Raw genomic sequence first — 15,999 nt, 5'->3', positions numbered from 1 at the left:
TCTTATTGTATTACTGACTGTATAGGCCTACTTTGCTTTAATAATGTTGGAAATGTATGTTAGTTAATCTAGTTAGTTAGTGGATAAATGTTTGACTTTATTTTTACCTCATTGGAATCGATAAGAGGAATCAGAACTGTAATTGGAATCGCTAAAATTCTAACGAAACCCAACCTTAGCCACAATGTCTTTGGGATTTCAACAGACGATGAAACAGTCAAATGACGTTTGCACAATACGTTGGCCTTGAGAAATTTTGTTGCTCAAAAGTTGCTTTTTTTGTAACTCAGGTGACTTTCAAGTATGTTTCAGTGAAGTATAAACTTTCTTCCTTTGGGGAGACACACATTGTAAATATACACTAAAAGTATGGAGATATAAAATGAATGTCAATAACATTTCTTAGATAATTGTCTTTGGAGAATATGATAAATGTTATAGTTAATACTGAAATCTCTGACTTTTAGATTTAAGACTTTAAATATGAGCACAATTTGAGACATTTTGTGGATAAATGTGTAATCTTTTTCTTCAGAGAAGCTAAAGTCTCTAGTTCTCCATTTTTTTCCATGCTTTCTTGGAGAAACAAATGAGATATTAAAGAGATCTCATTCGCCTTTCCCTTTCTCATTATTTTCCCTTTGCTAATTCACAGCTACTGTCAGTTTTTGTTGGAGTAGCAGCATCTTTACAGATCTTACAAATGACTTAAATCCATTCTGTCATGCTAAACCGGCAGTAACGTGACTCATAACATCAGTATGTGCTAATGAATGGACATGAATACGCCATACTGCTAGGAAGCACGTTAACATGCTACATTAGCCTATTGTTTGGCTGTGAACACCAGCTGGCATGCACAAACCCGCCTCAGATATGGGTCAGTGTTTTGGCATCTGAGTGGCCGGGATGTGCTGGCTCATCTATAAATAGCGTCACCCTCGACGCTGTATAAATAAACAGTGAAACGATACGACATGTGTTTCAGTGCGGGGGCTAGTCTAGTTTGAGGGAGTGTTTGTTCCTAAACCTCAAGTTTATCTACTCTTGACCGGAGAAATGTAAATACAGGCAGAAAATGTGAAGATCTATATAACATCAGTAGCGGTTTAGCTGAAGAGTTTTATGCTGAATTTTGTTTAAAAACTATACAGTGAGTGCTGTTTACACATTATATGACTTTAACAAATGAAAAATGTTTACATTTTATTGATTTTCTAGTTATTTTGGTCATTTTGGATTTGCACAAAAGATGAACATGACGGCACATGCTAGTGGATGAGTTGAATCAACTCCACAGCAACTACATAAATTTATCCACTAACCGTTCAGAAACGTCCAGTTGCATCCTAAAAGTTGTAACTTCTTCCTGAGTCTCTCCATCAGTGTCGACTCCGGTTTGAACAATGTAAGGCTGAACACCGTTACTGACAATCCTCATTTTGGCTGCGTGAGATTCTCCAGCTTTGTTTTTGTTGAGCAACCGAAGTGTGAGCTCTTAAAGCTCCGCCCTCTTCTGGAAAGCGGATGGGGAGCAGCAGCTCATTTGCATTTAAAGGGACACACACAAAAACGGTGTGTTTTTGCTCACACCCAAATAGGGGCATTTTTGACAAGCTATAATAAATTATCTGTGGGGTATTTTGAGCTGAAACTTCACAGACTTCAATATAATTAAGCACACTTACAATTGTTTTACAAATTATTTTCTTCAGAAAATGCAAGCATCTACTTTTGTCTAATAATGTTACCCTGGAAAACATATTTTAATTTTTATAATAGTTTTTTTCTATTTAATTTATATTGGAATAATGATGTCTTAAGTAACTATGGTATTTTGGTGGATAATTACCGTGGTAAATCTTTGTATGGGAGGTTGTGGCCATTTGTTTATCTGAGCCCAGAAAATTCTTCTGAAATGAGCCACGACATCGGTTTATATGGTCATTTCCTTATCCTGCCAAGAGATAATCTTATTGAAGGAAAGGAAAACAGATATGCATACAGTGAAGACTGCATAATGATGATCATTTAGATACTTTGTAAAGTTTAACATGAAAGGTTCTACTTCAAATATTCTCAGATTTACCCAAATATTCTAGTTAGCTTTGTGCATGTGTCCTCCCATCAGGCTGGTGTTTAGCCCGAGTGCTCTGAGGTTCAAAGGTAAGGTCTCTCAGTGGAGGCATTAGACAGGATTTAGCTGTGCTGTCTCAGACCGGGAGCGCTGAGTCAGTCATCCGCTGCCTGAACTGCTCCGGGAGGAAGTGCCTTGAGGAGGGGACAGGATGTAAGATCATTAGCTAATGCATCTTAGGTGAGCTGACCGTTCCTGGCAGAGTAACAGCCACAGGCGTCGGCGCCACAGACGGACCTGCTGGAGGCTGTGGCCAGAGCAGATATCGCCCTCCCCCATTACTTTAGGCATGTTGGCGCGGTCCAGTGGCCAGCAGTTGAAGTTATATGGACCGTACTAACTGGACGGATGGAGGGGTAAGGTTTATGGTTGGTTGGATGGCTTGGCTTTATTTCTACATTTGATGGATTCTTGTGCATTGTAGGTTTGTAGGCCCAAAAAATACTCTACTGAAGAATGTGAATTCCAATGGTGTGTTCAAGTCATGTCGGAAAAATCGTTTTTACGAGTTGAATGTGCATGAATGCCACCGCATTTACGATTGGGAAACTCTGAACTTTCTTTAAGGCCAGAGTTTCTGAGTTTGGGGTGTGTTAGTAAGAAAATAAGGGGACTGATTTTTGCTGTTAATGGTAAATTTGTTGAAATTAAATTATTTATTTTGGTAATTATAATAAAACATAGTTGTGTGTTGGGGCTGGCGATATGACCAAATTCTTATTTGTTTATTCTTTTATTCTTATTTCACGATATCAATGTATATCACAATAGTTAATTTGTGTACAATATAACAAACATATGAATTAAACAAATTAAGTTTTTCAGGTACAATACGTTTATTTTACATATAGTTAGATAAGTACAGAAACTTAATCAAATGTAAAAATTAGTGCTGTCAATTGATTAAAAAATTAACTAATTAATCACACATTTGTCTGTAATTAATCCCAATTAATCATCCTAACAATAAAGTTTTTAATGTATTTTTATATTGTAAAGAGCAGGGTTACATAACCCTGGGTAAAAAGAGATGCAAACCCTGCTCTGGAGTGGGGTTAGCACTGCTTTTTACCCGGGGTTATGAAAGAGGTGCAAACCCCACTCCAGAGCAGGGTTGCATATCCCCGGGTAAAAAGCAGTGCTAACCCCGCTCCAGAGCAGGGTTAGGGTTACCTTTTTTTACCCAGGGTTATGTAACCCTGCTCTGGAGCGGGGTTTGCATCTCTTTTTACCCGGGGTTATGAAACCCAGCTCCGGAGCGGGGTTGGCACTGCTTTTAACCGGGGGATATGCAACCCTGCTCTGGAGTGGGGTTTGCACCTCTTTCATAACCCCGGGTAAAAAGCAGTGCTAACCCCGCTCCAGAGCAGGGTTTCATAACCCCGGGTAAAAAGCAGTGCTAAGTTAACCCGCTCCAGAGCAGGGTTTGATTAACCCCAGGTGAAAAGCAGTGACAAGGGTTAAGTGCAGTTTGAAAGCATTTACTCATACTGAATTTATAGAGAAAATAATCTGTTCTATTCATCATTCCAACAATTCCTTAATGGCTTATAGTTGATATCTTTGACTAATCTGTCTACTCTCGGCGATTGGCAGTGATTTGGAGGTTGAATTTGAGTCAAATCTGGATTAGTTCAGCAGGGGTTCAGACCACAAAACAATGGACATTCTCCTTGCAGATGACAAAACTAACATATTTAGTAGTTACTAGAATATTGATGTTGATATTCATCAGACCAGGCCACCTTCTTCCATTGCTCCGTGGGCCAGTTCTGATGCTCACATACCCACTGTGGTATATTTAGACATATACTCCTAAAATAGAATTAAATTGCACAATATAAGGCATTAAAAAGATGATATACTGTTTATTCATTTGAGAAAGATTAAGTGCATGACAGTAACCTAAAAAGAAAAGAGAGACATATGCTGTGTAGTTTGGGAAAAACATGTAAGGAAGAAATTACAGTGTAATGAAAAATCTCAGTAGGACAGGTGGAGGAGGCAGAGGTGAAATGTGAGATGGCCTGTGCTGTTGTGTTTATGAGGAGAGACAGAGGGAGGGGCGATCAGGCCACAGAAATGAGATGAGACTGGCGTGGTAATACAGGGATTAATAGAAGCATTCTGTCACCGCTAAATCCACCCATTCACCCTCTAATCCTCGCCCAGCGATCAGCAGCACACCTACTGCATGTGTGCCAGAAACATGCTGTCATTGAGCTGAAGTATATATTGATTTGTTTATCAAAAAATGTGTTTATTAGAAGTCTTGGAGAGATCCTATCTATCTATCTATCTATCTATCTATCTATCTATCTATCTATCTATCTATCTATCTATCTATCTATCTATCTATCTATCTATCTATCTATCTATCTATCTGTCTGTCTGTCTGTCTGTCTGTCTGTCTGTCTGTCTGTCTGTCTGTCTGTCTGTCTGTCTGTCTGTCTGTCTGTGTCTGTCTGTCTGTGTCTGTCTGTCTGTCTGTCTGTCTGTCTGTCTGTCTGTCTGTCTGTCTGTCTGTCTGTCTGTCTGTCTGTCTGTCTGTCTCTGTCTGTGTCTGTGTCTGTGTCTGTGTCTGTGTCTGTCTGTGTCTGTCTGTGTCTGTCTGTGTCTGTCTGTCTCTGTCTGTCTCTGTCTGTCTCTGTCTGTCTGTCTCTGTCTGTGTCTGTCTGTCTGTCTCTGTCTGTCTGTCTCTGTCTGTCTGTGTCTGTCTGTCTGTCTCTGTCTGTCTGTCTGTCTGTCTGTCTGTCTGTCTGTCATTAAAAGTGAAAGTATTTTTACATTGACATATGATCTTAAAGACGCAACTCTCAAAATAGGATGCCAAAAACGTTGCACTTTCTCCCATTCAAAACAATACGAGTGACGCGTCTTGTGTTATTCTATAGTCTTTGGTACTACTGGGGTTAAATGAAGAAATACATCAGGAGAACCTTCAAAAAAATCCAATCTAATTCCATCATCCCTCCCACTCTGTTTTTCCTTTCCTCTTAAATTCACAAATTAGTCTCCGATTTCTCTGAGAGCATCACGGTAGGTGTTGGTAGCAGGTGAAACTAAATAGGATCAAGAGGAGATTCACACTACCAGAGAAGCTGACAGGAAGTGTTAGATATCTAATTCATTATTCCCCTCTGATGTTGGTCAGCAGGATATCTTCACATCAGTGCACTCCATGCTGAGACGGCTGGGATGCAATTCAGAAGGGTGAAGTTTTAATAAAAACTAGGTCAGTCATTTTCCTGATGTCCTACAAATGCCATGACTACATCAAGCAGGACTTAAATCTTACTTAAATCTATTTAAAAGTAAACTACATTTACAAAATCTCTGTATTTGGTTTAAACGTGACCAATGACAAACCAGAAGTGTCACTGAAGTATGTAACTTAACACTATATGCTACAACTTTTAAATTTCCCTAATACTTAATGTAGTTTAACACTGTATCATTTTTTAAAATGCTTTGAATTTTTGAACAAAATATATAATTTTGTTTATTATTATTTATAACATTTCATATTTTATAAAAATTATAAGTAGCTTCTACTTAAGTAGATTTATAGATTTTTCTATGAATCTTGTAATGGAACTATAGCTACTTTTTCTGCAGATTAGTTGCAAAGACAAATTCATAGGGTTCTTGGAAATTCCAACAGGTAGCAGCAGAGGTCAAAAGTGCTCACCCACTTTTCAGCTTAGTATTAAAAGTATTTTTACTATGGTGATCAGAAAAAAAGTCTTAAAGGTGCCGAAGAACATGTTTTTAAAAGATGTAATTCTAAGGTGTCCCCTGAATGTGTCTGTGAAGTCTCAGCTCAAAATACCCCATACATTTTTTTTTATAATTTTTTTTTTTAACTGCCTATTTTGGGGAATCATTATAAATGCGCTGATTCAGGCTGCGGCCCCTTTAAATCTCATGCTCCACGCCCCAAGAGCTTGCGTTTGCCTTAAACATCATAAAAAAAAGTTCACACAGCTAATATAACCCTCAAAATGGATCTTTACAAAGTGTTCGTCATGCAACATGTCTAATCGCATAAGTATGGTATTTATTTGGATGTTTACATTTGATTCTGAATGAGTTTGATCGTGCTCTGTGGCTAAAGCTAACATTACACACTGTTGGAGAGATTTATAAAGAATGAAGTTGTGTTTATGAATTATACAGACTGCAAGTGTTTAAAAAATGAAAATAACGACAGGCTTGTACAGTAAGAAACGATGGTAGCAGTGGTTAGCACTGCTTTTTACCCAGGGGAACATTAGAAAGATGTCCATGATTTCCATGTACTGAACTCTTGTTATTCAACTATGCAGAGGTAAATTCAATTTTTGAATCTAGGGCACCTTTAATTAAAGACTTTTAAGCCATGAACCAAACAAACCAGCTACAAGGTGAATCACAACATTAGAAGCAAAAAAGTCTTCAGTGACAGAAAGCACTATAGTCCCATGAATATATGCATATTTATAAAAATATTGAAGTAGTTTGAGAGTGTAAGGAAACTGACTCTACGTCATTTGCAGTCCTTCATTGGAGTGGGTGGGCCAAAAGAGTTATTTTAGCGCAGTTTACTTGTTGCAAATCTCTGATTGGTGTAGATTTTTTTTTGTAGAACCATTGGTAATGATGTTTCTCACCAGGAATATTGGGACAACGATATATAGAATAATAGAACAATAGATAAAATGATACAACTATAGATAGAACAACAGAATGATACAACAATAGATAGAATGATACAATGATAGAATGATAGAACTATAGATAGAATGATACAAAAACAGACAGAACGATAAGTAGCATCACATTTACCTCAGGCAAGTCATTTAGTGTCCACAGCATGTTAGTTCACTAGAGAAATAAACTCTAGAGGGGAGCATTTTACCTGCCTTATGTGCAATTTACATGTTTTTTTGTTTGTTTTTGAATGTGGATTATTATATCTATATAAATAGCAACTGAATTTAATAGTCTGGCCTCTATTTTATTAATTGTAAACTGTAATATTATAGTAATGTGAAGAAGGGGCTCCCTGTATATAGTTTACAGCATTAGCTGTGATTTTTTTATCCTTAAGAAAACATTGATTATAATTAATCTTATTTGAAGAGAGAGAAAGACAATTTGTTCAATAAACCAGTGTTTAATAAAAAAAGAGCAATTTTATGTTTAGTTTTCTCCCTCCTGCTGATCTAATTGGGTACAGATTAGGTGAAAATGTGGACCAGCCATGCTCAAAAATCTGGCTCTGCAAGACTAGAGAATTGCTGAATGTTCTCCTAAAATGCTGTTTTTAGATAAGCTCTGTGGAGATATAACACTGGGTTTCCAAACTGAATGGCACCAGTTAATTTTCTCAGGTGAAAGAGCCCACTCGTTTCAATGTGCCATTCGAATACGCTTGAGCTGTGTGTAACGATGCTTCCATGTCATCTGTTGCTGTTGTAAAATGGAGCAGTCGCTCCTCTGAGGATTTGCTCTGACAGCAGAGTACAGATGAGCTGTTGAAGTAATGATGAAAAGTTTCATCGGAAGCTAATTTTGGCAGTAAGAAAAGGTGAAGACAGTAAAACACTGAAATATCTGATGGCATCGTGAGCACAATCTGTTAGCATGATGTGTGAAAAACCATGGTGAACGTAATCTGTATATTAAACGGAGAGTGTGGAAAATGCTTTTTTACAACTACATGGGCTTTATTAGTGTACCAAAGTGTAGAATATATTAAAGGGGACCTATTATGCCCCTTTCACAAGATGTAATATAAGTCTCTGGTGTCCCCAGAATGTGTCTGTGAAGTTTCAGCTCAAAATACCCCACAGATCATTTATTATAGCTTGCCAAATTTGCCCCTTTTTGGGTGTGAGCAAAAACACGCCATATTTGTGTGTGTGTCCCTTTAAATGCAAATGACCTGCTGCTCCTGCCCCCTTTCCAGAAGAGGGCGGAGCTTTAACAGCTCAACAACAAACAAAGCTGGAGAATCTCACGCAGCCAAAATGAGGATTGTCAGTAACTGTGTTCAGCCTTACATTGTTCAAACCGGAGTCGACACTGATGGAGAGACTCAGGAAGAAGTTACAACTTTTAGACGTTTCTGAATGTTTAGTGGATAAATTTATGTAGTTGCGGTGGAGTTATTCAACTCATCGACTAGCATGTGCCGTCATGTTAATCTGTAGTGCAAATCCTCTCTAAAGCAGCCCAACATGGCCTCACCCCCTTTGTTTCGTGTTCTCGGGGGTGGGGTTTATGTAAATGTTAGGGTTTGTGATGTCACTAACCCGAGAATAAGCTCGTTGTAGTCCTTAAAAAGCAAAATATCTCCCTTTGCATTGAACTTTGAGCATCGTAACTTTGCAGATGTTGTTTTTGCTCAAACAGCAACATTACACACTAACTAAAGTTAAAAAGCGAAATCATAATCAAGGAGCCCTTTAAAGAATTTGTTTATTGTGAATCATTATTGACTAATGATGAATAGGTGAGCAAAAATTTTAATTAAAAAGATCAAAAATAAAAATGGAGTATTTAAAATCCCATGTAGTTTGCAGTACATTTAGACTGGCTTGCGTGTTCTGTTTGACAAATACTACAAACACATAGGCTTCATGGAAAGGTAAACATACTTCACCTGTCACCCCCTCAACCTCCCTTCTTCCTGTTTTTATTGATAGTGACATTTCCCAGGAAAGTTCCTCGCTGTCACACTTTTAAACAATGCAGCAGAAATGTGTGGGAGAGCGAACGAACAGCATGGCAGTTACATAAGCACCAGACTGACCGCTGGGACCTTCTCTCAACATCTCAACAGCCTCACTTGTCCATTTTTTTTTTTTTTTTTCATCACACTTATTCAGCCACATTTACAACAGCGTATTCACATGGTACGCTAAATTGGTATCAGAAGTATTAGTACATTACTGTTCAAAAGTTTCGGGTCATCGCAATTTTAAGTAAAAACTGTATACTGTGAAATATTATTACGTTGTTTTGAATATATTTTAAAATGTAATTCATTCATGTGCTGCAAAGCTGGATTTTCAGCATCATTACTCCAGTCTTCAGTGTCACATGATCCTTCAGAATGATCGTTCTAAAATGCTGATTTGCTGCTCATGAAACATTTATTTTTATCAATGTTGAAAACAGTGCTGCTTAGTATTTTTGCGGAAACTGATCCATTTTATTCTTTTAAACAGCGTTTATTTGAAACAGAAATCTTTTGTAACATGTCTTTCCTGTCACTTTTGATCAGTGTAATGCATCCTTTCTGAATAAAGGCCCTGATATACATCAAGCGAAAGCAAAGAACAAACTATTGTGACGTCAATTTGAACAAAATCAGGCCAAAACTATGTTTGTTTGGAGTTCGATTTGGGAGTTTAAAATGGCTTACCAAAGCAAACTTTCTGGAAAAGTTTGCTACAGCTGGTAAACACACTGGAAAGACACTTTATAGAAGAAAATTAAGTTGTGATGAAACGAGATGCTGGTTTTTATGTTTAATACTTTAAAGCTGCTTGATTTTATGCAATCTATTGAATAAAGTGCTATAAATAGGCTAAACGTGGCGTGACTTTACTAAAGTGCCGAATTGCAGAGCTCGTGCAAACATACCCACATTACTATGATCAGATTCTTATGCTTTATTTAAAAAAAATGCTTTTTGTTTTCTTATTTTGTTGTGTGATTAGTTTGTTATTGAGAGAAAAGCTTGTGGCATATATTTACATATTCATCTAAACTACTATGTATTGACATTTAAATTAATAATTTGATACAATGCACTTATTGTTTACATACATATAAAATCCTATGTGTAATTACAGCTATAAATAATTACACCTTAACCCATCCTTACCACCAAACCTGTCCCTAACCTTACCCCTATCCCATCTCAATAGCAGCAAAAGTGTTTTGCAATACTAAATGAACACAATAAGTACACTGTACTTATTTATTTATTTATTTGGTGCAATTGCATAGTAAGGACATCTAATATAAAGTGTGACCCTTTTCTTCATCTGTTTTTTTTTTTTTTTTCTTTTATTAGTATGTGCATGACTGCACGTCAGAGTAAGGCAAGCAAAAATAAATAAATAAAAATAAAGCAGATCAGGAGATTTTTCCGTGTACAGCATCTGAAATGTGACTATTTTTGGCATTGCTGCAGTATCACTGAGCTTTAACGTTTCTCTCCAGAGTATTTAGTATGGCTGTGCACCAATTTTGTCATGATTTACTCATGCTATTACAAAACCATTATGACTTTTAAATAAACCAATACTGCTATCTAAAACACGGAGATGCTTCTTCATGATCTCAACTAACAGATTCTGCAAAAAAAACGATTTTTTTTTTTTTTTTTTCCTGAAGAATGTATTCGTTGTTTGCATTACAATATAATGGGACTGTAGTTTTCAAGCTTCAAAATAGACAGAAAAGCACCATAGAACTATGATATACATAAATGCTATATTTCAAGTCCTCTGCAGTCAATTTAAGATGTTTTTCACTAAACATCTTTCCCTATTTACGGACAAATCCTGGTAACCCTGAATCAATCATTCATCAAAAAGAACTTTCAAAAGAATGATTTGTTCACAAATCACTGCATCTTTCTTGAACAATCATAAATGCAAAAGGTGGGTGTCAAAACTTCCAGTGATTAATGACAAAGTTTCGCAAAAGGCTATTGTAATGCTTCGAAAGACTTAGAATATACCAAATTATTTATATCACACCACCTTTATGATGCTGTTATGGTGTCATAGTTGTATGGTTGTCAATTTGGAGCTTGACAGCACCAGTCCTCATGCGCCTTTGATTATATCCAAAATGTTCAAAAATCCTTTGTGTTCCACAGAACAAAGATAGTCTTACGGGTTTGAAATGGCATGATGAGTAACTGATGCCATTTTTGGGTGGAATATTTCTTTAAGATCTCACCAATTAGAGAAAACCTAACCGTGTAAACAATATTTGGCTACAGATGTCATTAAAGTCTGATGTTTATGATCTAATGCCTTGCTTGTGTTCATATGCCATATCTGATTTATGGTTTTCATTGAGTCTCTCTGTCTCTGTCTCTGCTGTAGTTATATAACTACCGCTGCACCGTCTGATCTCGATCACACTTTATTTCCAGAGTTTCATCGCTTTCTCTTCTGTTTCTTAGTTGCTCCATCTGTCTCTGATTCTCCTCATTTTCTGTATCGGATCCATATTAAACCATTGCACAGCAATTTATCAAAATGGCTTTACTCTGTCAAAATCAATCAACTTGTGGTGAAATTCAAAGCATAAAATTAACAAACCTATTTTCATTTTTCCAAAAAGTTCCAAAAGTCATCTTTTTATATACAGCATCTACTGATAATGTTCCTTTACAGGAAAATACATTGGTGGACCATGGCATTAGAAGCAGTAACATTGATATATGGGTCCTTCCATGTCAAAACAACCAAATTATGCAATTCTTTCGATAGAGGGAATCAAGATACATTTCTAGTTTCAATATTATTTATTCTTCAGACATTCCTTTTTAACTGCAATAAGTTTCAGCTGTGTGCAAAGTGAACCACATTTGGTTTTTGATCACTGAAAATGCATAAAATTCAACAATTTGAACATGGAGCTGATTTAAGATCCCCATATCCATGCAACTGAACTATATAGGGCCTTGAAAATAAGGATTTCAAAAGGAAAGTTTATTAAGAATGAGAATCTAGAAGGATATTAAGATATTTTAAATACTTTTAGAGTTACAGGCATGCAAACTTTGGAAAAGGAGTATTTATGGCACTCAGGTAAACACGAGATCCACTTCTAGTTTCAACATTATTTGTTCTTCAGATATTCCTTTTTAAAAGAAAAAGTATCAGCTGTATGCAAAGTGACTCGCATTTGATTTTTGACCATTGAAAATGTGTACAATTTACCAATTTACTCATGGAGCCGCATTGAGATCTCCATATCTCAGGGATTGAACCATCAAGGCCCTTTTAAAATGAAGATTCACAAAGGAAAGTTAGTTAAGAACCAGAATATAAAAGAATATTAAGATATATTTAATACTTCTTGACTTACAAGCATGCAAACTTGAGGCAGAAAACACAAGAAGTGCTTTTTTGCCATTTTTGAACTGTCACCGTTGGCATATAATGAAACAAAGACTGCTAAAGTCGACAGATTTTACTAATAAACCTACCAATCTCTGTGTAAAAATAAAATAATAATGCTGCCATATTTCTAAAGTCATTGTTACACCCCTCTAATTTGGCTTCAAATCGCAGGTGAAAATTGGTCATTTTGACCCCCGTCTACAAAATAGTGGATTACTCGATAAATATACATCTGTGACATTTAATATTTTGGCTTTTATCATTATTGTTGTTTGTCTTTCTACAGAAAAAATATTAAAAAATCATTATAACATGATACTGATAGATTACCACATTCATGTACTATGGTATTTACTTCGAAATGTGGTATTGGATGTCTATAGACTACAGAACATGTTTTTTCCATTCCATTGAGCTACTTTCCCATTGTTTTTCTATATAAACATGCTAGACGGACACGTATGAACGATGTGCTCAAGTTAAAATCAGTTCAGCTTCTTGATACCTTGCATTTTTCCCTATTCCACTGCCCCATCTTGCATTTTTCAAAGCAAAAACACATTCTATTGTGTGAACTAGCCCCTACAGACACAGCGAGACAGACACACTCGTGGCTGTATACGGGATGATTTTGGCAGTAGTATAGAAAGCTCTTGTGTTTGGTCGGTGGCCAGGACGTGCTGAGGTAAGCTGGGCAGGCCACATCGCTCTGTGTTTCACACCCTTCTGGAAACCTGCACAGACAACTCAAGCAGAAAGAGCTAATTTAGGAGCCACACGCTTATCTAAGCTTGAAAGGAGGGCTGACTGTGAGAGAGATAAAGTGAGGGAAAATGGGAGGAGAATTGGTGTAAGAAAGAGGTTTACAAAAGGATTACACAGTGATGTGCTCATGTGCAGTATTTAGAGTTTTCTTTTTTTCTTTTTCAATCAATATGTCAATAGCTTATGTTAACCTGATGAATCATTGTCCTCAACTTCATTGTGATAAATTTATAATCTCATTCTGCTTTTCTACCTAATTACCCCTGTTCCTGTTTTCTCTTTTCTTTTAGGTATCCAACGTCCTCCATTTGCGCCTGCTGGTATATGTGCCATTAACCAAACCCCAGTGTGGAATCAAACCATCTCCTGGACCTGAAGGCAAAGTGGAGATCAGATTCCTTACATCACAAATCCAGTTCTTATTCCCCTCTTGGGTACTACAAATGGACAGGAAAAATCCACCCTGCATTATACAACAGGAAGTAGTAATGCCTATAGCAGATGAAATGGACAGAAACTGTTATGATACTGAGAAATATGTTATATTCAATTCCTTTTTGTTTTTCAGTGCTTTAATCCCTCTGAGACTCTGAATATGGACCTTTGAGAGGTATCCGGCAGCCTTTCTTTTTTTCTGGTTTGGATGCTTATTTGATACCTCAGCGGCATAAACTCAAGCCTGTTGGGTATTTTAGAAGTGGGTTATGTAATCGTCTTTTTAGACGCCAAACCCCAGAGAACTCAGAGAAGGAGAAAACCTCATCAGCTAGTGCTGTGAGTGGGTTTGTCGGCCCTTTTGGGCCTAAACCCAATTTTTTTTTTTTTTTTTTTTTTTTTAAGGCCGTTTGGCACCCAGGAATGATCTCTGAAGACTTTGAATATGGACTTTTGAAAGATCTTTCAGTTGAGTTTTGGAGGCCCAGCAAACCCGCAATCTTCTGGATTGGATGTGTTTAAGATATCTTGAAACCCAAGATTGTTATGAATTTTGGAAGTCAAATTTATATACTCATCATTTTAGATGCCACTGCCGCTTACAAAGAACTTAAGGAAGGAGAAAACCTCCACTGACTAGGACCTTTTGGTTCTTATTGGGCATGAACCCATATATAACCTGGTTTTAAGGCCATTTACCACCCAGGAACCATCTCTGTATGACTTCCACCATTCCTCAAAGACTTTGAAAATGAACTCTTGAGAGATCTGACTCGCATTAGATGCTCTTTGAGTTTTGGAGGCCCAGCAAACCCTCAATCTTTTGGATTAAATGTGCTTAAAATACCTTGAGGTCATAAACCCAAGATTGTTATGAATTTCTGAAGTCAAATTAATATACTCATCATATTAGATGCCACCACCATTTACAGAGAACTTAAGGAAGAGGAAAACTTCAGCCAACTAGGGCTTCTTGAGCCCAATCCCAACCCCTTTCCCCCCTTTTTGGCCATTTGGCTCCTATTTCTTACCTCCATCTCATCCCGACCTCCACCATTCGCCCCTCGCTGGCCACGGCAGTCCTCCCTCCCCGTTCCCGCCCCCACCCTCCCCCTTCTCATCACCCAACCCCTTCTCATCACCCAACCCCTTCCCCACACCACACTTCTCACCCCTCCACCCAAGTCACCATGGCAACCGGCACAACCACCACCGCCCGTGAACATCTCCTAGTGGTGCGGAGGCGCACCCCGCACATGCGCTACACGCTGAGCCCGGAAAACCTCCGCAGCCTTTCATCACAGGGTGGTTCTGGGAATGCGGGGAGCTCTAGAGGAGGAGCTGCTGAACCGATGGGCCTGCAGCGGGCCAACAGTGACACCGACTTGGTGACGTCGGATAGCCGTTCCTCCTTAACAGCCTCTACGTACCAGTTCACACTCGGGCGGGGGCAAAACCTGGTCATCTCTTGGGACATCAAGGAGGAGGTGGATGCCACTGATTGGATTGGGCTGTACCATATCGGTAAGATGTTTTGGGGTGTGGGGAAACTCTCTATTGAAAAATTATGAAATATATTACTTTTTTGGAAGGTAAACTTATGTTTACTTACTGTTTTATTTGCATTCATTTTATCACAGTATCACAGGCTCTTTAACAGTAGTGAAAAAATACTTGCAGCTAATAATGTTACAATGCATTATTCCTTTTGCCGTTAACAGAAATGCAGAAAATAATAAACACTTCCCCCATTCAATCATTTTAGCTCACGGCATTGGTTGAACTAATGTTGTTACGCTCAAACAAGCAGATTGCAATGCCATTTGGTGCCAATAGAAGTGCAGAAATTGCAGCAGCTTCGAAACTAAAGTGAGGTGGAGAAGGGTTTGTCTCCTTAAAATAGTATAGGCCTAATTTTCCATGCAGAGAATATAGCCTGTAGACATTGTGATTGTAGTTTGGACAGTTTTGTTAATTCTGTTTCAAAAGAGACCTTGTTTTGACACCTTGCACCATTTCTTTGTGTAGACTGGATGTCATGTAGGCCAACAAGAATACATATAGTGTACTAAAGTCAACATGAAGTGTTGTTTGCAACATTTTACTTCTATAATCTGAAGTATTTCTGACTGAAACCAAGCACCAAGGCAGTAAATTGTGCTAATTTTGATTGTATGAATAGATCACATTATATAATTTGTAATGTGTTATCCCCAATTTTGGCTTTGAATATCCAAAAGGGACATAGTCTGTTCTCTAGATGATCTTTGATTATTGTTATGGAGTTTTATTAATGTTTTGCAGGTTCATTCAAAGTTTTTCTTCATCATTTAATATGTTTGCTACTAGTTTTTTTTTCCATTAGGGGTTTATTTTTATCTGGTAACTTAAAGGTCAGATTTGTCATATGTTTTGACAGTCATATGAAGAGGGTTTGGAAATAGCTGAGATAGAAAAAACATTTCTGGTCTGAAAAGATGGTCCCATTCTTTCTGTTACCGCTCCATTGAGCTGGATATG

At 37.5% G+C, this 15,999-nt stretch overlaps 1 protein-coding gene across 4 annotated transcripts in view; it reads left to right on the top strand.

The window, feature by feature from the left end:
• hecw2b (HECT, C2 and WW domain containing E3 ubiquitin protein ligase 2b) overlaps positions 1–15,999 on the top strand; it is a 70,472-nt gene that overhangs the window by 7,486 nt on the left and 46,987 nt on the right. For 2 of the 4 annotated variants that reach the window (XM_067402661.1, XM_067402665.1), the window contains exon 2: positions 13,335–15,003. In XM_067402661.1, coding sequence (XP_067258762.1) covers positions 14,670–15,003 — 334 coding nt within the window. In that variant the 5' untranslated portion in view covers positions 13,335–14,669. Of the gene's footprint in view, positions 1–2,380; positions 2,494–5,286; positions 5,373–13,334; positions 15,004–15,999 lie in introns of those variants that run through there. The other 2 variants (XM_067402662.1, XM_067402663.1) reach the window with 2 other exon arrangements.

The sequence above is a fragment of the Chanodichthys erythropterus genome, chromosome 12, assembly GCF_024489055.1.
Source record: "Chanodichthys erythropterus isolate Z2021 chromosome 12, ASM2448905v1, whole genome shotgun sequence".
In the NCBI taxonomy this organism is placed as follows: Eukaryota; Metazoa; Chordata; class Actinopteri; order Cypriniformes; family Xenocyprididae; genus Chanodichthys; species Chanodichthys erythropterus.
The sequence above is the reverse complement of the archived record's forward strand: the minus strand, read 5'-3'. Positions and strand labels throughout refer to the sequence as shown.